The sequence below is a fragment of the Zootoca vivipara genome, chromosome 8 (genome assembly GCF_963506605.1).
Source record: "Zootoca vivipara chromosome 8, rZooViv1.1, whole genome shotgun sequence".
NCBI classification, from domain to species: domain Eukaryota; kingdom Metazoa; phylum Chordata; class Lepidosauria; order Squamata; family Lacertidae; genus Zootoca; species Zootoca vivipara.
The window spans coordinates 1,427,574-1,449,824 of NC_083283.1; the positions used below are offsets into that span (position 1 = coordinate 1,427,574).

Here is a 22,251-nt window from a genome sequence, read left to right on the forward strand (position 1 = left end):
AGGCTTGACAGCCATATGTCAGGAATGCTTTGATGGTGTTTCCTGCTTGGCAGGGGGTTGGACTGGATGGCCCTTGCGGTCTCTTCCAACTCTATGATTCTATGACTCTTCACGCAGAGATCAGAGGTTGGGGCAGCAAAAAAGAGCAAATGGATAGGCAGGACATTCAAAATGCCTCCAAGTCAGAGGAAACAGATCCTCTGCCACAGGTCCCCCCCCCCCCGGCTTTCCAGTGTGAATATCTGTGACACTACCTCCACCTGCATGTCCCACTGCAATCGCAGAACCTTCTTTGGGCTGCCTGCCCATCTGTGTGTCTCAATGCAAAGGAACAGAGCACATCCTTTGCATGCAGAATGTCCTGGGTCAAATCCATGGCATTTCCTGAGATGAGCCTGCTGGATCAGGGCAGTGGCCCATCTAGTCCAGCCATCTGCTCTCAGTGGCCAACCAGACACCTGGTAACATCCCAAAATCTTGAAGAGCTGCTGCCTATCAACAATCCTGGGACTTGATGGAACAATGGTCAGACTCTGGATAAGACTCTTTCTTGCTAGGGTCTTTAACGGGCCTTTTATGTACATGTCGTTAACATTTGTACCAGCGGATCCCCTGGGCTGGGGAAGATGCACGAATAAAACGAAAAGCCTCTCGCTTGTGACTACAGAAGACTTTATTCCTTGTGGAAGCCTTTCAAATATGTGAAAACTGCAATTTTGTCTCTGCTTGACCCCTCTTCCTGCAACGCTCCACTTGTCACATTTCTCTAAAGTATAAACCTCCCTCAAATGTTACTGAGAGGGGAGGAGGGAGCCCCATGGACGGGCACAGCCAGGATACGGCCTACCCACCTCGTAGGCCACTGAATGGGAAGAAGGGGCATGGCAGAAGGAGGAAACTGGAAGTGCCAACTGGGAGGGGTCTGACTTCTAGTTTCTGCAACACACCAGCAAGTCTTATACAAGAAAGGCAGTGGAGTGGGGTATTTGGGGTGGGGGGCAGGTCATTCAGTGGATAAAGATGCCACTGAAGAACCCAGGAAGATTCCACTTCCTGGGAGGGCTGGGCAGCGTAGGAATCCACCACATTCCTGCTCCTCTCTTCAGCAGGTTGGTCAACTAACCATTATGCTTTTAAAAATGTCAAGCACCTCTGTTGCTCTCCACTAAAGCCCCTCCAGCGACACTTAAATCTTCCTTAAAATACGACGACAGAACTGTTTGGGGCAAATCATGGGCAGCCACAACTAGAGGCACCAGGCAACTCCATCCCCAGAAGCAGCCGATCCTAGGAAAGGCTTTCTGAACATCACAGAACGTACCCCGAGTGTATCTCGGCAATTGTTTCATGGCAATCTTTATTTTCAAAGGATGCTTCCGAGGAGGTGTGATTTGCATGAGGTGAGACAGGCCTGAGCACATTTCCAGGGCTTGCACATAGAACAAAGAGCATTAAAAGGATCCGAAACTCCTGCACCCTTTTAACTCCCTTGTTGCACAATCTTCTATTGTAAGTTGCTGAGAGAACGTAGGTCTCTTATGGGGTGGCAAACAAATGTTGCTCGTTAAAATGGATTCAAACTACAAGAAAGAAGATTCCGCCTAAACATTAGGAAGAGAACTTCCTGACAGTAAGAGCTGTTCGGCAGTGGAATTTGCTGCCAAGGAGTGTGGTGGAGTCTCCTTCTTTGGAGGTCTTTAAGCAGAGGCTTGACAGCCATATGTCAAGAATGCTTTGATGGTGTTTCCTGCTTGGCAGGGGGTTGGACTGGATGGCCCTTGTGGTCTCTTCCAACTCTATGATTCTATTAAAAACTGCCTTCTTGAATTAGTATGGCTTCTGATCATGCTTCGAACCTGCATCCCCACAGCATCACTTGTCAGGGGTGGCCCCAACAGGGTGCTAGATGCTGGGGGGCAAGAAGCCCTTGGCTGCAGCTCACCCCCTGGGTTTGCACCTGCATCTTTCCCCTAGATCTTTTTCTAGCATCCAAAGCCTCTTTTGCTTCACCTTGTAGATACTGCTTTCATTGTTGATTCCCCTCAAAGTCAGGCTAGAGCACACCAACAACCCAAGTAGAAATATGTCCAGAAGCGTTCGTGAAGCAACGGACTTCATCCAGGTCTGATGCTGAACTGAAATTCCAAGAGAGTTTCATGGAGCTTCCTCCCCAGCAAGCAGGTTTGGAGAGCAGCCCTAGCATTTTTCCTTCACCTTTTTAATCACTAGGATTGAAATGGTTTTAAATTTGATTTTGATTTTTTGTTTGCTTGTTTCATTTCTAGTCTGCGCTATTCTATTCCTCACTGTAGCATCACAACAACCCTGTGAGAGTAGCCAGGCTGACCGGATAATTTGCCCAAAGGCCATCACACAGCCAAGTGGAGGGTTTCCTGCAGGACTGAGCAGTAGCAGCCTTTGGGATTCACAGACTAACACCGCAATCCTATGCATGTCTACGTGGAAGTAATCCCACTGAGCTGAGAGGGGCCTTGTTCCCTAGCAAGAGTGCTTAGGATTGCAGCCACAGACTGGAATCTCCGCTCCCTTATCTGGAAGTGTGCCCCTCTGGATACGCACAGGAATGTGCTCTACGAGTTCTGTGAAATTCACATGTTTACATGTTCTAGTCAACAATGGCTGCCACACTGGAATTACTACTGAGACGAGTCCAGGGGGTGAGTGTGGAATTTTGAAAGAACAACTATCCTCCTTCTCACTTTGAAGGGGGGGGGGAATCGTATGGCCAAGGATTGCAAGGGGAAGTAAAGGAATGGAGAAATTAGAGACTCCAAGATTGAAGTAAAGGAAAGAGGGAAATCGAGGACCATCGGGATGGGGCCTTTGGGAATGAAGGGAGGACCATAATGATACTGCTACTTAGGATTATAGAACTATAGGGTTGGAAGGGAACCTCTGGGGTCATCTAGTCTAACCCCCTGAAATGCAGGAATCACAACTAAAGCATCCCTGACAGATGGCCGTCCAACCTCTGTTTAAAAGCCTCCAAGGAAGGAGAGTCCACCATCTTCCCAGGGAGTCCGTTCCACTGTCAAACGGCTCTTATGACAGATGGCCATATTTGTATTTCTCATTTGTATTTCTGCAGCTATAACTGGACACACAGTGCTCCTAACCAGAGCCAAAGACAGAAAAGCTTACAACAACTTCGATCTTTGTTGTTTGCACGTTGCTATAGCAGGATAAAGTTCTCTGAGACACAACTCCCTATGGCTTGCCAGAATCCTCATTTTTCTTAGGTTTTCTAGCTCTTGCGGCAAGAGAGCTGGGAGGAAAACACGGGAAACGGACCACATTTCCCAAGTTCATTATGCTTTCAACTTTCATGATTCCCAGACCAATATGCCAGGTTGGGGAAGGCTAATTGAGAGACTGAAATAATAATACCACCCTATTCAGCCTTGGTCAGACCCCACCTGGAGTCCTGTGTCCAGTTCTGGGCACCACAGCCTAAGACAGACATTCAACAATCTGGAACATGTGTATGGGAGGGATTGGAAACCAAGCCTCAAAAGGAACTGTTGAGGGAATTGGGAATGTTTGGCCTGGAGGAGAGAAGACTGGGAGGTGATAGGATAGCCATCTTCAAATACCTGAAGGACTGTCACACGCAAGACGGCACAAGCTGATTTTCTGAGGCTCTGGAGAGTAGGACCCGAACCAATGGATTCAAATAACAAGAAAAAAGTTTCCAACTAAACGTCAGGAAGAACTTTCTGATGGTAAGAGATGTTCAAGAGTGGAACGGACACCCTGGGAAGCTTGTTTGTGGACTCTCTTTCGTTGGGGATTTTTAAGAAGAGGTTGGGTGGCCATCTGTCGTTGATGCTTTAGTTATGATTCCTGCACTGCAGGGGGGTTGGACTAGATGACCCTCAGGCTCCCTTCCAACTCTACAATTCCATGACCCTCTGATTCCCCAGCCCTTCTGCCTGAGCTGACTTCAGCACTTGGCCCCATGTGAACCAGGAGTTCTGCCACGAAGCTATATCCCCTCCCCACTGCCACTGGGCTCCAGGTCTTACCTTCTTCCACGTCATTGCGGCAGGCGGCCTCAAGCAGCCGGATGTTCTCGGGGAACAGCACCCGCCTCTCCTTGCTGCTCCCCTTCTTCCTCTTCTCCGCTTTGGTCTTCTTGCCCTGCACGTCCTTCTCAAACTGCGCCCACTTCTTCAGCTGCTGTGTGCGGCGCTTCTGGGCGTGCTTCAGCCGCTCCTGAGTGCCCATCCGGCCCACCGCGGACATCTCGGCCAGCAGCTCCAAATGCTCCGCCATGGCTGAGCAGTGGCAAGTCACTCACTCGCCTTCCACAGTCAGGGATGCCTCAGAAGCATTTGGAACAGTTCCACGTGGGGTGGGGCAGAGGGGGCTTTAAGGAGCCCCCCCTCAAGCATCACCAGAAAGGCTTCCAAAGAGCTCAGCCCAAAGGCAACGCTTCTTACTGCTGCGCTGTGACCAGTTGCCAAGACGGTGGCATCCCTGCTGGCAAATGGAAAGTGTCCTCCATGGCTGCCCCACCTGTCGGATGGGCAAAGTGGCCCTTAAAACCTGAAGCTGAGAAGTTGGGAGCCTCTCACCAGCAGGGTTTCCATGCGAGTTATCTAAAAACAAAAGCACATAGTGAACTGGGTGCTGGATTCCTAAAGCTGGAAGAAAGAACAGCCCTTTTTGCAAGACACTGTCAAGGGGTCTTAATGATGCTTGAGAGAGATTTTCATCACCTAAACAGCTAAGGCGGCAGGGGCCAAACCTGGAGCCTGGGGGGAGGCATTCTGAGCCGTGTTCCAAGATTCGTCCTCAGTAATGCAGCTAGCGCCAATCAAAGTACAGTTCGGATCATCCCATTGAGAATAAAAGCAAAGCACAAATCCCTCAACCGTCGTACTGGCAGCTTCCAAACGGCAGCCTCTGTCCCTCTCCAGTCCAGAGTGCAGCAAACTAGTTTCCAGGTGCACACCTGATGGTCATTACTGCCGCTCAGGCTCTGATAGGAGTCTCATTACCCAGATAGCACACAGCCTGCTGTCTCCTCTGCTGACAAAACGAAGACCTCCGAATCTGGGGGCAAAGGGAGGCAGGTCTCTGCAGGCTGCCAACCCGTTCCGAGGCACATGGGAGTACCTGTGAGAGCTGCCTGTGACCCCCCCCAGGGCACAGCTCAAAACTGACCCACAGATTCTGCTTCGATTCCAGCGACCCCAAGACGTCTCCAGAGCCCCCGGCAGTTCTGCTCTTGCAGCTGTTTCGGAACAAGATCCTGTCGCGGCTGCTCAACCTCTTCCACGTGTTGCTGCATGAGCCTCCTTCGAAAGGCAAGCGGAGACGCTGGAGAGGCAGCGCAGAGGGTCCCTGCCTCCTGTTCTCGCTCCCAGCTTGCTGCTGCCCCCAAACCTTCAGCTCTCCTCTCTCTCTCTCTCCAGCTACTCAGGAGCTCAGCTGAAGGAACCGGCTGGCAGGGGTGAGCCCTGCTCCTCAATGGAGACTCCTCCCTCCAGCAGCCTGCCACTCGGGCACTGGGCTGAGCTTCCAGCCAAGCACGCTCCACTCCGGGAGTCCTGCAACAGAGGAGGAACAAAGAAGCCAATCAGAAAGAGGCATGCAGCGACAGAGCAAAGAGGTGCCCAGCTCACCCTGCTGCTTCCCACCTCACACGGCGCTGCTGGCGCTGCCCTGCCTTAATCCAGGATTAACCTTCAATCAAAGTTTAAGCAAATTACTTGGGGTTTTGGCACTGGCCACTCAAAGCCTCTTTCTCTTCTCTCCCTCTCCCTGCCCCGCCTCAGCAAAGCCTCTTGCGTTCAGCAACTTCTCTCCCCCCCCCCCCCCGGTTTTCTGCCACCTCCCAAGAACCCCCAGGAAAATCCTCATCGGGGAGCAACGCAACAGACTGGCCCTGGGATGCACACCGACGCCACCCCCAGCACTGTGCAAACAAAGCAGGAAGGAATAGAGTGGGGGGGGCAGTGCAGTGGGGCCTAGTAGTTACGAGTGTCAGACTTGGGACCTATGAGACCAGGGTTCAAATCTCCACTAAGCCATGAAGTTCACTGGGTGACCTTGGGCCAGTCACTGCCTCTCAGCCTAACCTACCTTGCAGGGCTGTTGTGGGGAAGAGATTAAATGCATGCTGCCTTGAGCAACTTGGGTACAAGTGCAATAAATATGCAATAGTAAAACAAATGAAAAACATGGTTGCCTTCAGGAGGAATAGAGGCCAGGAAATGTCCCCTGCTTCCCTTGGCAAATGTAAATGTGCTTTAAATGAGGCCTCCTGTCACCCATATCAGCTAAGCAGGGGGAGGGGAGAAGTAGAGGAAGAAAAGGCCGCCTGCCTTGCACTTTGCACCCAGGGGCTGAAGCAGGAGAGCTTCCCTCCAATCCATTACCCACGTCTAAAGTTCTTGGAGCCCTTATCTTGTTATCTCCCGCGACAAGGCCAGCACAACCATTGAGATGCCGCAGGACAGGTAAGAGAAAGAGCCCGGGGGGGGGGCTGGTGGTCAGCGGGTGACATGCACTAACCTTGCTCAGCGTCCTGCTAGCTGCACAGTTCCCTGGACCTCTCCATAAGTAGCAACAGAATCACGCAAAATGTTTATGGAAGAGAACTTGCCTCCCTGGAACTGTCAGAATGCATTGGGCAGACAGGCAGGACGGAAGGAGCCTCTACTGTACTGTTTTGTGCTTTCGTGACAGCTCAGTTGGTTAGAGCGTAGTTCTGATAATGCCACGGTTGCAGCTGACACTTTCCCCCCTTCCTCTGTCAAACAGCTCTTATTATGGTTGGGGTATTTAAACATCACCCGATAGCCAGTGAAGTGTGATTATAATTCGGTACACTGTTGTAATTTGTATACCAGTCGCTGTTATTTCATACTGCAATTCTGTATTACTCCCCCCCTTTGTTACTTACTTGTTTTTTCAGGGTCTATAGGTTTTTGTATGTAACAAAAAAAAATCATTTTTATTTTTTTTTAAAGAAGGCTACAGACAAGAAAGCTCACTGACCTGAGTCCATGCCAACTCTACAATTCTATAAGGAGTACTGTTAAAAATTTTTTTAACTTTTACACGTGTTTCTTTTCTACCAGTACGAAAGGTTCTGAGACAGTATAATTAATTTCCACATAGGATTGTATTTGCAATGCGATCTCCTTGCCTAGCCTGAAAGTGGGAAAGGAGCCTTTGCAGGTGTACAATCGCTTCTGGTTTAGCAACGCACAGGTGCTCCGCTGGTTATATAACAAGACTAGCAGTGGGGGAAAATATTGCGCCACACGTGCTCATCCCCCGCCATCAGGCCAGTCCGTCAACACATCTGCTTCTCCGGACGCAGCATCCCAACCCCATGCAATGCCTGAGCAGCCACGTAACCTGCCTGGGGCGAGGAGCAGCAGGAACTCCCCAGAGCCTTCCCAAAATAAGGAATGCAAAGAATGTGGCTGGGAGCGAGGCTTCCACCATACAACTTTCACTCAAGGCAGAAGCACTGCTCAACTAACACTGATCCTCTGCAGGGCAACAGCCTAACATGGCAGCGGTGGGTACCTGCAGGGGAGGCTCTGCCGCCAGCATCTTCTCTCCTAGGACAATCACAGAATCATAGAGTTGGAAGGGACCCCGAGGGGCATCTAGTCCAACCCCCTGCAATGCAGGAATCACAGCTAAAGCATCCATGACAGAGGGCCATCCAACCTCTGTTAAAAACCTCCAACGAAGGAGAGTCTACCACCTCGCATGGGAGTCTGTTCCACTGCCGAACAGCTCTTACTGCCAGAAAGCTTTTTCCCCAAATGTTTAGTTGGAATCTCCTTTCTTGTAACTTGAATCCAACCTTCCAGAGCAGGAGAAAACAAGCAACAGCCCTTCAGAAATTTGAAAATGACACTCCTGTCTCCTCTCAGTTTCCTCTTTTCCAGGCTAAACATACCTTCAACTGTTCCTCATAAGGCTTGTTCTTTTGACCCTTGATCATCTTGGTTGCCCTCCTCTGCACACCTTCCAACTTGCCAGCATCCTTCTTAAATTGTGGCGCCCAGAACTGGACACAGGATTCAGGGCCATCTTAAGCATATCTGGCGCCCTGGCGCCGTGGTGCGAAGATCCCTCCGGTGCCTGCCCCGTTTCCCTTTCCCAGCGCCCGTCGCACGGTGCCCCCCTGGCGCCCTGCGCCACCCAGCCTTGCCGTAGGGCCGGCCCTGACAGGATTACAGGTGTGGTCTGAGCAAGCCCTAGAGCAGTTCTCAGCATGCACTACACCCCACCACTCTCGAGAGAGAGACCATTATGCAATGCAAGCAGCTATGGCCTCCCCTGCACTCAAAGGACTAGGCTGGATTTGTCCCCATGAACATGCCCTCTTTCCTAAAGGAGACCAAGAGTTCCCTCCCCACCTGCTCCAGAGATAGCTGGTGAGCACTTCCTCCTCTGCACCGTCATTTACACATCAACACTAATCACCCGGAGCAGAGAGCACTTTTATTACCAGGTCTAATAAAACCGTCTATCTCGTAAAACCTAATTGCTTAAACAATAAAGGCTTGACCTGAACCAAACAAAACCAGCAGCTTCACACAGAGTTCACATCTGCCTCACCCACAGCAAAGAGTCACTCTCTCAACAGGTGAGCCCCTCCACAGATGCATCTTCAGGACCGTCTGATGTTAAAAAAAAACAAAAAAAAACCCTGTCCCTCCTCCTTGGACGGTTACCTGGTCAAAGTTATTTCCGGGGGGGGGGGGGAATGTTGTGCTCCTTCTGGGATAGTTTGTCCACCTTTGGTCCCCACCCTGCACTCAGCTCTCACCTGTGGCTCCCAGAAGCTGTCAGCACGCGACAGCAGCCACACACTGGGAAACGGCTTTGACTGGCTGGCTAAACCAGGTGAGAGTAGCCGATGGGTCTCCAACCTTGTATGAATTAGGGACTTCCACTGTGTGCAAAGGCAGGCTCTGACTGACTGAGCGGACAAGATCAACGGTGGGTCCAATGGTCAAGCAGGTTTCTGTACCTGCTGTAGAGGGAAACGGAGGGGGCGGCAGGTGGGGTTTGTCAACCTGCGAAGGCAGCCCATCCTGGAGATAGAAAACTCTGGTGATAAACCTCCACCATTTATTAAACCGGCACCTATATTCATTTATGAGAAAGGCTTTGGGAATAGGTAATCCCCGAGGACCAATCTGTATCCGCTGCCTTGCAGAACATCTCTGGGATAAAAGAATACTAAGGAATAATGCCTACACAAATTCGGAGTGGAGCCCGTAAGGCAGTTGGATGGCGCCCTGTACGCCTCCTTCCGGCAACTCCTGCAGCCAAGCTGGTGCCAAACATCTTGCTCTGATTTCCTCTGGACCACATCAGCGAGGCCGAGAGGGGGGTCTTGTCGTCTAGGCAGCCCAGGACCTCCAGACACAATGTCCAGGGTTGAGCCTGGCACTTTGGCAACCTGGGAGGCAGCACTTACAGAACCAGGCATGTCCAAAGGCAATTTCGGGGGATTAATCCGCCCCGATGTGGCAGTTTATTTCATGGGGTAAAATCCTAAAAAAACCTTCGACAACTACAATCCTAAAAAAAAGTTCAACAACTTTGGTTGGCCCTCACAGCCCTTAACTTCATCAAATCTGGCCCTTGTTGAAAAAAGTTTGGACACCACTGGCCAAGCCAAGGACAGTCATAAGGAACAGGAGAGCAAAAAGGCACCACCCTCAAGCCCCTGGCCTCTGCTCTGTCCTGCCCAGGTGTTAAATAGCTGTGTGCCAAGCGCTGGGCATTCAGGGAGCACCTTTGCCAAACTGGCAACACCCCCCCCCCAAGATACCATGGGCTACGATTCCCATCAGTCACAGCCAGGACAGCCAAGATGTAGACAGCACATCTGAAGGGCACCACAGAATCACAGAATTGTAAAGTTGGAAGGGACCCCATGGGTCATCTAGTCCAACCCCCTGCAATGCAGGAATCACAAGCTTGGCAAAGGCACAGGGCTAGAGTGTCTGGCCAGAAGTGGAGAAACCCGGGTTCAAATCTCCACCTACAAAGCTGACCTTAGGCTGGCCAGTCTCAACAGGTTTGATGCGGAAGATAAGACGAGAGAACTACCGGTATGCATGGCATACTGAGCAACGTGGAAGGGAAACTTTAAAAAAACAAAAAACCAGCATGGTTCAGTGAAGCACTAGATCTGGGATCAAATCCAATCTCAACCACGGGTGGATAGGAATCCCTGCCCCACCTTGCGACTTGCAAGAACAAGGTGTCATTCAAAACACTGACTGCTCAAGGAGCACAGAGTGTGCTGTTCTCATAGCCCCTCCAATCACACACCTGCTTGGCTCTGGGCTGCCATACCTCTGCAGGAGATCATAGAAAGGAAGGTCATGGCAGCCAGAAGGGCTGAGTGCCCTGCTTACCTAGAGAGCACCACGAGCTGATAGGCCCCGCTATCGCAAAGGCAGGAAGGGAGGCAGGTGGGGAACTTGGAGGGAGATAGCATGTCTGAATGGAGAAGATGCAGGTGGAGGATCAACGGGATGGGGAATTGACACAGAAGGTCCTCTGTACAGGCTCACCAGAGTCACTTCCTGCAAGATGGGAAGGGGAAACATGCACCTCCAGACACACAGTGGACACAGCCGTCCACCACACACCCAGACAGAGATTTTTTCCTTCTTCTATAGTACTGGAACTCAATTCAGGTCATCCAATGGAGGTGAATCATAGAAGATTCAAGTAAAATAAAAAAATTCCTTCAGTAGCACCTTAAAGACCAACTAAGTTTTTATTTTGGTATGAGCTTTCGTGTGCATGCACACTTCTTCAGATACCTGCTATCTGAAGAAGTGTGCATGCACACGAAAGCTCATACCAAAATAAAAACTTAGTTGGTCTTTAAGGTGCTACTGAAGGAATTTTTTTATTTTACTTCGATCCAGACCAACACGGCTACCTACCTGTAACCATAGAAGATTCAAAATAGGTAAGAGTTAGAAACCCAGATATATAAACTCGGCCCACACCCTCCAGCCCACCTGAGGGGAGTTTCAACAGATGGAACATTCGGCAATGCTTCCAAATGTCAAGATCTGCTGAGCAACCAAGCACACTGCCCAGTTACGTTCCCCTCCCCTGGGACATGCATCACGTAGAGATAGGAATAGCCCCACAAATCTAAACTTGCAGGAGGAAACTGGGCAAGAGAGGAGCATGGGAGCAGGCAAGAAAGATGGTGTGCACAGGAAGGGATTGCACACCGAGGCCAATCACTCTCCTCTCTATAATTTCAGTCTGTCTTAAGAAAACAGCACAGGGAGGCAGGGGTTTGGGTGGCACCTGCGAGGCTCTGCTCAGCTTTTGGGGAAAATGGCTGGCTTTCTGAGAGCTCACTTCTGCTGAAGTGCTTCCCTCTGCCTGAAGATTACAAGATCTGAAACAGGAAATTATAATTTTGTTACTGGATCAACTTCTTTTGATGTGGAGCATTGTGCAGGAGTCTTTCAAGGAGAGATAAAAGCGCAGTGTGTGCTATGCAACAAAAGGCAGGTCAACCCAAGGTGTCTCTGTCCTCGTTTCTGCCCCCCCCCATCTTGTCCTACAATAACACACCAAGAGCTGCCTATGGACATTCCCAGTAGGTATTTTACCTGTCCCCAGTTGTGCAGGCCGGGGGGGGGGTGTCCTGCTGCTGCTGCTGATCAGACTGAGGGAGCTCTCCCAGGCAGAGCAGGAGGCAGACTCTGGTGAGCCTTTGAGGAGCAGCTCAGCACCAGTTCCTTCCTCGACAGGAGCAGGTGGGTGGCACCCAGCTGTAAGGCTGCTGGCTGGAGGGAGTGGCCCCCTGGGAACACCAGCCTCCGAACTAGGAATGCAAAGCGTACCTGGAAACGGGAGGCACTCAGCCAAAAAACTAGGCCAGAGTAGAAGGACTGCTGACATATGAAATATTTACACACAGAGAGAGAGAGAGAGAAGCAGAGCAGGAAGCTGTTGCTCAGTGCAACACCTAGCAATTGCCGTCAGGCTTACGAGACGGTGGTTTACAGAGAGGGCACGGCCCAGCGCTGCCAACCCAGCCGGAAAGAGAGAGGCAGCTGAGCCAAGGAGCTCCACGGATTCTCTGCAGGGTATAATCCTTGAAGGAGGAAAGAAGGCAGCCCCCAGCAGTACCTTTTTATGGGGGGGGGGGAGGGAATGTCATAATTTACAGAAGCATCTAAAAACCTGGATCCTCTTGAGGTTTTTAGGGACCTTCCCATGGCTGGGATTTGCCTCTACTAAAGAACCGGCATGTTGGGACCCTGATGTTGGGAAAGATTGAGGGCACTAGGAGAAGGGAACGACAAAGGACAAGATGGTTGGACAGTGTTCTCGAAGCTACGAACATGAGTTTGACCAAACTGCGGGAGGCAGTGCAAGACAGGAGTGCCTGGCGTGCTATGGTCCATGGGGTCACGAAGAGTCGGACACGACTAAACGACTAAACAACAACAACAACAAAGAACCGGCAACAGCTGTGTTGAGGTGGTGGCTGTGGTGATCGAGTGCCGGGGGTGAAATGCTGCTGTGCCCAGGCACAGGGGCTCTCCATAGGCCCTCCGAAAAAGAGAAAGGGGGCACAGCTCTGCCCCATTCTTCTGTATGATGTATGGAGGGGTGGTCTTGAGCTCCAGGGCAGGGAATTTCAAAATGGCTATATAAGGCCTTGCGCGCCATTGTTCAAGGTTCTCCTCCTCTCTCCTGCGTGCGAGGGGAGCACCCTGTTGCAACAACTTTAATAAAGATCAGGCTTACTAGCAAGCTTTGTTTCTCAATATTCTCTGGTTGGCCTCTGTTGTTTTCTCCTACTGATGGAGAACCTACAAAGGACTCTATAAGGGTTCTTGTGTACCCCATTAAGGGAATAAGGGCAGATTTTTCTTACAACACCAGGAAGCTCACAAGGCAGGGCATGAAGCCAATACAGTAAACAGCCCTCTCCTGCTGTTGTCCTCACCAACAGCCATGCTGCCTGGGGATTATGGGAGCTGTAGTTCCAAGATGCCTAGAGGGCACAAAGTTGAGGAAGTCGGCATTAAGAGGCACCTTTTTTGTCCTGTATCTACTGCCAGTGTCATTGGGTGACCTGGAGTTCTATTGTCATAAGAAAGGAAGGAAAAAAATCATCTTTGTTCAGCGCCTCCTCACCAGGCATGCAAACAGACCTAGTAAATGGTTGGCCATTTTAGAGAGAGGGTACATTTTCAAAGGCAGAAAGAATGCTGAGCTGTAAGCCGCTCCTGAAACAACAGACATAATCTATTTACTTGAATTAACACCTTCCCTCCTAGACAGAAAGCACCAAGGGGATACAGTAACAGCTCTTTTGAAAAAGTTAAAACCTCACTGATTAGCCTTCTTTCCTATAAAACAGCTGACTGTTGGGATTTTCATTTTATAAAAAGGGGTGTGCGCTGTGCTGGACTGGAGCTCAAGGCTCTGCTTCCACTACTCTGTTCCAAGGAATGAAGCAAGATTTAAAATGCTTACCTCTTTCTCCAAGGGGTCTGCATTGTGTGAAGAGTACTACTTTTGCTTTTGGCCATTAATACGATTCTAAAATCTGTAAGACTGATCTTAGAACTTCTGTAAACATATTTTCACTAAAAGGCAGTTTTGTTGTAATGGTTATTACGGTATGTATTTTTGTGCGTACCTACGGGACCGCCTCTCCTGGTATGCCCCGCGGAGGACCTTAAGGTCCACAAACAATAATATTCTGGAGATCCCGAGTCATAAGATGGCTAGATTGGCCTCTACTAGAGCCAGGGCCTTTTCAGTACTGGCCCCAACCTGGTGGAACGCTCTTTCCCAGGAGACCAGGGCCCTGCGGGATTTGTCATCTTTCCGCAGGGCCTGCAAGACAGAGCTGTTCCGCCTGGCCTTTGGGTTAGACTCAGCCTGACCCCTGTGTTTTTCTCCCTCATGGCTTGGATTTATGGCCTACTTGAAATGAGGCTGCACTTTAAATTTTAATACTGTATTTTAATCTGTATTTTAACTAATTGTTTTTATGTTTTATTGTGGTTCTGTTGGTGTCAGCCACTTATGGCCTACTTGAAATGAGGCTGCACTTTAAATTTTAATACTGTATTTTAATCTGTATTTTAATTAATTGTTTTTATGTTTTATTGTGGTTCTGTTGGTGTCAGCCGCCCTGAGCCCAGTTTTTGACTGGGGAGGGCGGGGTATAAATAAAAATTTATTATTATTATTATTATTATTATTATTATTATTGTGTTTCTATATTGTAAACCGCCCTGTGATACCTGGATGAAGGGCGGAATAGAAATTTAATTAATTAAATCTAACGACAAATCACAAAATAAATAAAGGTTCAGTGGCCCGGCCAGAAATAACCTGTGCACCAATCTGATTGACACATTCTGAGCACATCTTAACCAGAAAGCTTAGCTGCTATGGAAATTCAAGTGTGGAATTATTATTCACATTATAATCCTCAGTCAGGGTGACAAGCCAAATAACCGAGCACACCCCACTCTCCCTTCCTCTTTTGCACAAGAGGAAGAGATTTAAAGGTCCAAGTTGCGGTTTGAAATGAACCAGAACTTCCTGCTTTGTCCAAAGATGAGAAATTGTGGTTTTGTACAAACCATAGTGAGTTAACAAACCACAAGCTCAACCCACAGTTAATATCTTCAGATGAAATACAAAACTGAGATTTATTCTGAATTACGATCTGACGTTTTAATGCCACCCCCTTGCGCACAGAACACAGGAGCATGAACCACAGCACAGCACACATTCTTCTCATGACAAGCAATGGTTTCCTGCTTGAAGGCAATCTGTATCTGAATGTCCAAGGAGAGTCCAATTAAGCTTGTGTGTAGCTGGCTCATTGTTTTCCCTGCCCTGCTATATGTCTCACACAATTCTTAAATCTTAAATTAAATGAAAAATATTGGGTTTTTCAGTGGGGAAAAACTAGAAAAAGGAATGGAAAGAGGACTATGAAGCCCCAAACTAGTAGGTGTAGTAGAAGCATACAGGTTGCCTCACCTAGATAGGATAAGGAAAATGGCAAGTAGGCAGGTAAGAGAGAGATTCAGATAAATCTTTCTTGGAAGGGATTTATAATGTAAATAGCTATTCATATTACTGTACTTATAAGCCGGAATGCTGTTGGACCTTGAGAGCCGAGCGTCCGTTTCAGAAAACGGGTCTTTCTAGCATCAGCACTTGAAACAGGCACTCAGCAAACTACAGTTTAACCCAACCTATTAAGGACTCATTGCAATTAGCCTTGAAGGAGACACAGATGCAGCCATTTTCTCCCTGCACTAACCAGAGAAAAAGAGACTGCCATGTTTTAAAGGAAAGTAGCTGAGAGTTACTTTTGTAAGAAAAACTAACAAATTAAAAATAATAATAACAACAACAATAATATCTGAAGAAGTGTGCATGCACACGAAAGCTCATACCTATGACAAACTTAGATGATATCTCTAAGGTGCTACTGGAAGGAATTTTTTTAATTTTTTGTTCGACTACGTCAGACCAAAACGGCTACCTCCCTGTAAATAATAACAACAACACACACTCTCATATATTCCTAGAAGTGGAATATACTTTGAGAATCAATCTTAGTTGAAAAGTAAAAAATAAATAATAAATTATGCTTTATTTGTTCAGGGTCACAAAACAGACAAAGAGATTTATTAAAACGTCCACTTGGTGAAAAGATGCATCATTTGGAATTACACAGAGCTTCTATTTAAGCATGGAGTTCTGTGCAAAGCTAAGTACCTACACACCCTGCCACCAACAGAAGAGAAGTCAAACAAGGATCACTCTTGCGCCTTTTACATCTCTCTTTGCCCAACCCTGCCAGTAAGTTTTCCTTGCTTGCCAACGTAGCCACAAAGCAATGCCTCTTGGTTGGTGGCTGCTCTGCAAATGGGCCCTGCACTTGCTCGCCCATCGCACACCTGTTGCAGGGCAAACAGACATCAAATAGAGGAGCCCCACACAGCTTTTCCCTCGCTGCCTTCATACACCTCGGCCCTCGCGCAACACACCCATGCCTGCTGCATAACCGGGAACCTTTTCCGCGCGCTATCACTCCAAGCAATTGCACAAGGCAGTCCAGGAGTACCAGCACCCTCTGCAATATTGCCACGGCTCCCAGACATCCTGCCCAGTCTGCGTGTCCCTGTCTGTTTTAGCACCTCCAAAAATATCCATCCTGCAAGCAACTTTCTCTGGGCTGGCCTTCATGACCAAGCGGGGGACCCACCCACCCCACCACTCACTACCACATAAAGCATAGGAAGCTTCCGGTTACTATTTAGTCCCTCTAGCTCAGCACAACAGCAGCGCTTAGACTCCCCAGGGTTTCATGCAGGAGTTTTTTCCCAGCACTCCCTGGAGACGGCAGGGATTGAACGGGTGAACTTTTGCACGCAAAGCGTGACCTACCGTACAACAACCCTTCCTCTCCGGTTAGCAAAACCCTGCCAGATCAGGCCAGGGGGGGACATCTCTGGTCCAGTGTCCCACTTCCTCCAGGGACCGACCAGATGCCTCTGGGAAGCCCACATCAAGGCACCAAGGAGGAAGCCCCCTCACTCTCTCCTCAAGACATGTGCATGGCTGCCACTCAGAGACTTCCGAGGTTTATGGAGGTTCTGTTTGCTAGCCGCCATGAGCCACAGATAGACCCTTCCTCTTCCTCCATGCAGGTGTACGACTCCATTTCAAAGGCAGCCCCCAAAGTTGACCATGTGCTGTGTGAACCAGCCCACTTTCTCTCCCAGCTGGCCCCATAGGGAGACCCCCAAATGCTAATACAGTGGTACCTTGGTTCTCAAACTTATTCCGTTCCAGAAGTCCATTCCGAAACCAAAGCGTTCCAAAACCAAGGCGTGGCTTTCCCATAGAAAGTAATGCAAAACAGATGAATCTGTGCCAGACTTTTTTTTAAAAAAACACACACACACCCTAAAACAGCAATTTAAGATGAATTTTACTATCTAGCGAGACCTTTGGTCCATAAAATGAAAGCAATAACAATCAATCCATCAGTAGCGGAACTGGGTTCACAAAAACAAAACAAAAAGAGCCACAAAAACAAAATAAATAGCAAAACCAGACAGACCTCAGCGTAACACTCAAAACGCAAATGTGGCACTCAAATTGTCAGCGTAATACTCAAAACGGAAGAGTAACACTCAAATCGGAAGCGTAACATTCAAAACGGACTTCCAAAAAAAGTTCGCAAACCAGAACACTTACTTCCAGGTTTGCAGTGTTTGGGTTCCAGGTTGTTTGAGTACCAAGGTACCACTGTAACGGGAGAGATGGGAGAACCTTCTCCTCGCCCACTTCCTCTCCGTAATGAATAACAATTATCATTATTACCAGGGCTCTTTATCAGCCTCAGGTGGCTCCATTGTGAGAGAACCAGGGAAGCATTCAGGAGGAGCTCCAGCGCCTCTTTCTTCCTGGGAAAATAGCACTCATGGTGGTGATTTAAACTGGCATACCGTATATACTGTATACATATATCCAGTATGCCAGTTTAAATACGGATATATAAATTGTTCAATTAAGGTTTGTGGGAAATGTGTGTAAAAAATGTTCATTTTTATTATTAATAATAATTTAAAAAATTAAAATAAACTGGCATACCGCCCTATACCCGCAGGCCTCAGGGCGGCTCATAACATGAAAGCACAAAAATGCAGAATAATAACGGAAACCAGAACCTCTCGCCTCCATCCTGAGCCTCTTCCCGCTTCAACCCCCCCCCAGACTCCTGCCTCTCCCCACGTGGGCTCCCCCCCACCCAACGCCCCCCACCCACTTTGCTAAGAGGCAACCCCCCCCCGGTCCCTCCCACCCCGAAATAGAGACCTCACCTCGCCTTACTCCCTCCCGCCCACCTGTCCCAATCCCCCCACCCGGCCAGGACCCCCCCCTCTCCTTGGCCATGTCACGTGACTCATGGGGCTGGGCACCCCCTTTCCGTGGGGGCAGCTCAGCCTCTCCCCCCTCCCCCCGGGAGACCCCCCGCCCCGTCCCCGCCGCATGCCGGTCTCTCGCTCACTCACTCTTCCCCCCCACCGCGCTCCTAAGCCGGGGCTTCCCGCGGGGCTCGCCTTACACGCTAGGCCCAGCGTCGCCACCATGGCAACTGGACACACTTCCGGCCCGGACAGGAAGCGCAGGGTTCGCCCCCCCCCGGCGCCGCCATGATGGGTGAGGCAGGAAGGCGGGAAACCTCGCCAAACTCGGGGAGACTCAGCAGCGGGATCCGTTGTGAATGATCGAGGCCAACCTGGGATCTTGCAGCCCAACCGTCATCCGGCAACTTTCAGCAAAAATTGAAAACCAACAAAACATTTTACAGTGTGTGTGTGTGTGTGTGTATGGGAACGCCTCTGAGCATGTGCAGAGTGCCACTGAGACATTGCAGTCACCTTTGTGGTTGAAATAAAAATTAAAAAATTGTCTATTTTGCATGCACATGAAAGCTTATACCAGAACAAACGTAGCTGGTCTATAAGGTGCTACTGGACAATTTATTATTATTATTATTATTATTATTATTATTATTATTATTATTATTATTTTGACTGTGTCAGACCAGCACGGCTACCTACCTGAACCTTTGTGGTTGTTTGCCCACAAAGAAGCAGAGCTTCAGGGGGGGGGGTCAGAAGGCAGGAAGGCTTCACAACACACACACACACACACCCCATTCAGTAAGGCAGCCCCTCCTGAGTAGCTTGGTTGGGTGGTTGGGTGATTGATTACATGTATATACTATTTTTCCTCCAACCAAAGAGCTCAAGGTGGCCTGCATGGTTCTCTTCCTCCTCATTTTATCCCCACAACAACCCTGTAAGGTTGGTTAGGCTGGGAGACTATTCCCACCAAAAACACCCTACCCTGCAAGTGGGGGTGCAGGGGAGCCTCAGAGGTTGCCTTGTTTGGCTGACAAAGGGGGGGCTTTCCCTGCCTTCCCATCTTGCCCTTGAGTCTTCCCGGGGCTGATGGGAGTTGTAATCTGAGACATCTGCATGGCACCAGGTTGCCCAAGGCTGCTCTGGGATATTGCCCCCAGGGCCGGCTCTAGGTAGACCCCCGGTGGCTGGTAGGCAGGGCGCCGCGCGGCTGCGCCCTGCAAGGGCGGGGGCGCCGGAGCGATCTCCGCCCCTCAGCGCCAGGGCGGCCGACCTGCTCAAGACTGCCCTGATTGCCCCCACCCCCACCCCCCAATCTATCACCTGCTTTCTATCTACAAGGCGTCGTCCAATTCAATTTTTAAACATCCTTTTTAAAAAAAATTATTTCTATTAATTTTCCCCTGTTTTACAATTTAGAATATTAATTTAAACAACCTTAAAATATCAATGACCAGTTAAGTCCAGTCAAAGGTAACTATGGGGTTGCGGCGCTCATCTCGCTTTCAGGCCAAGGGAGCCGGCGTTTGTCCACAGACAGTTTTCTGGGTCATGTGGCCAGCAGAACTACTAAACCGCTTCTGGTGCAATGGAACACCGTGACGGAAACCAGAGCGCACAGAAACGCCATTTACCTTCTCTTCACAGCACTACCTATTTCTCTACTTGTGTGCTGGTGTGCTTTCGAACTGCTAGGTTGGCAGGAGCTGGGACAGAGTAACGGGAGCTCACTGCGTCACGGGGATTCGAACCGCCGACCTTCCGATCAGCAAACCCAAGAGCCTCAGGGCTTTAGACCACAGCACCACCAGCGTCCCTGGTATGGAATGTAATCCATCGGTACAGTCAAATGCAACATTCCTTATTTCCCTAGAATGGGCACAGGCAGGGGGACGTCCAGTCATTGAAACTTTCTTTTCCACTGGTCTGGAGCATCCTCCCCTTGCATGTGACCTGGGAGATGCGCCTGGACCTGCCTGACTCCATAAAAGAGCTGAGTCATGCAACCATTTTCTTAGTCTTCTTAATCAGTCTTCAAGTTGCCCTGTCCCAGTGATGTCTTAGAATCATAGAGTTGGAAGAAACCTCAAGGGCCATCCAGTCCAACCCCCTGCCAAGCAGGAAACACCATCAAATATGGCTTGACATATGGCTGTCTTGTTCTCTCCTGCAGCCATTTTGTTCTATTAATGTAACCTTTGCTGTCTGCTGGCTCTCAGCCAGCAGCGCATGGATTCAGTCTCCATATGAGACTCAGAATTTGTCATGTAACTATTAAGTAAAGCCTGCCTTTCGGGGATCAAACCGTGAACTGAAATGTGAGCAAATCTTTTGTTGCTTTACTCAGAAAGACTCTTTTGTCTTTATTCTTTTAAGAGGAATTAAAGGGGACATCAGGAAATAATCTTAACTAAGAGGTTCAAACGAATCTGCAAACTAGCTTCCAGCTATATTGAGGAGAATCTGCTCTGCTGTGAGTGAAGGAAGGATAAAACTTATTTAATATATCCTTTCCTACCATCCTTAACATTCCCACACAGAGGGGTCCTTAGGGGAGAGGCACAACATGGCAGAGGATGAATGATGGAAGTTTGCACGCAACGACTGTTTTGGTTGCAACAAAATAAAAAAAAATTCCTTCCAGTAGCACCTTAGAGACCAACTAAGTTTGCCATTGGTATGAGCTTTCGTATGCTTCTTCAGATATCTGAAGAAGTGTGCATGCACACGAAAGCTCATACCAATGACAAACTTAGTTGGTCTCTAAGGTGCTACTGGAAGGAATTTTTATATTTTGTTTCGACTACAGCAGACCAACATGTCTACGGTACCTACCTGTAACTGTTTTGGTTGTGTTCACTATGTGCACAAGCTTGCAAACACATCGCCACAACCCACCTGTTCCTTTTCACCTAAACTTTCCACCTAAACATTAGGAAGAACTTCCTGACAGTAAGAGCTGTTTGACAGTGGAATTTGCTGCCAAGGAGTGTGGTGGAGTCTCCTACTTTAAGCAGGAGGCTTGACAGGCATATGTCAAGAATGCTTTGATGGTGTTTCCTGCTTGGCAGGGGGTTGGACTGGATGGCCCTTGTGGTCTCTTCCAACTCTATGATTCTATGATTCTAGGAACAGAATGAGATGTTGGACTATTGGGCTGCCCTTCTGTTCCTCTTCCAACTCCTCCATGCTCCCATTTCAAGCCCTCCCCAACACCCTTTGGCAAAGCCAGACAGCTGACAAGACCGAGGACCCCGGTGGTCTTTCCAGCATGCGCCTACCCCCCTCCAAAGAATGCAGCTCTGGCGGAGTGTTGTGCAGAAGAACCACACATGACATCACAGTGGGCAGACTCTACCAACCTGGGCTGGGACGGAGGCCATGCTTGGTTCCGCCAGCTCTCGGTGCAATCAGCCTTGACCTCATTGCCGAGTGCCAGGACTTCTTGGTCCTCCCACATGGCCCAGACCGGGTGTCCCTGGGCCGGCCGGTCTCCAAACACCTGCAGGAGCAGCGGGGACCACAGGCGGCCAGAGCAGACCAGGCGGTTTTCTCACGGCACAGAGGAGGAGGAGGAGGACGACAACGACTGGGAGACTGACCAGGACTACGTCAACAATGCCAGCAGGCCATGGGGAGATCGTGAGATTTCAACGGCCTCCATTATTTCTGGTAAGCCCAAGAAGAGCTTGGCCCACCTAGTCCAGCATCTTGTTCTCACAGTGGCCAAGCAGGTACTTGTGAGAAGCACACAAGCAGGACTCGAACACAAGAGCAACTCTCCCCTCCTGTGGTTTCCAGAAACCTTTGGACATTATATATATATAATCATCTTCTATCATGTTGCTTCATTCCCATCTTTTCTCTATTTTTAAAAAAATCATTTTCATTTGATTTTACAAATACCAAATGCATATCCATAAAATGAGATTTCTCTGAATCTCGCGACTCTCCCCCCCCCCCACTCCAGGGGTCCTATGGTCAACATTTCCAACTGCATGTTATTTCATAGTCTCTATTTTGTACCTATCCATATATATTATCCATAATATTTGTTACATTACAAGTGGGGTTAAAATCCTGCTCATGTTTTCATCTGCTTACAGTGGTCTCCTAAATAAATTATAAACTTTCCCCATTCTTTCTTGAATTTCTTGTCCTCTTGGTCTCTTGAGTTTCCCGGTCAGTTTTGCCATTTCAGCAGAGTCTAACAGCTTAGTTTGCCATTCCTCTCTGCTAGCCCATCTCTGGGCTACTGTTGTCACGT

At 49.1% G+C, this 22,251-nt stretch overlaps 1 protein-coding gene across 4 annotated transcripts in view; it reads right to left on the minus strand.

Moving 5' to 3' along the window:
- PPP1R16A (protein phosphatase 1 regulatory subunit 16A) overlaps nt 1-18,197 on the minus strand; it is a 44,193-nt gene extending 25,996 nt beyond the window's left edge. The window contains exons 1-3 of one of the 4 annotated variants that reach the window (XM_035124632.2): nt 11,664-12,183; nt 5,191-5,576; nt 4,047-4,622 (exon numbers count right to left, since the gene is read on the minus strand). In XM_035124632.2, coding sequence (XP_034980523.2) covers nt 4,047-4,296 — 250 coding nt within the window. In that variant the 5' untranslated portion in view covers nt 4,297-4,622; nt 5,191-5,576; nt 11,664-12,183. Of the gene's footprint in view, nt 1-4,046; nt 5,577-11,663; nt 12,184-17,310; nt 17,617-18,128 lie in introns of those variants that run through there. The other 3 variants (XM_035124627.2, XM_035124626.2, XM_035124625.2) reach the window with 3 other exon arrangements.
- Nucleotides 18,198-22,251: the final 4,054 nt, after the last annotated feature.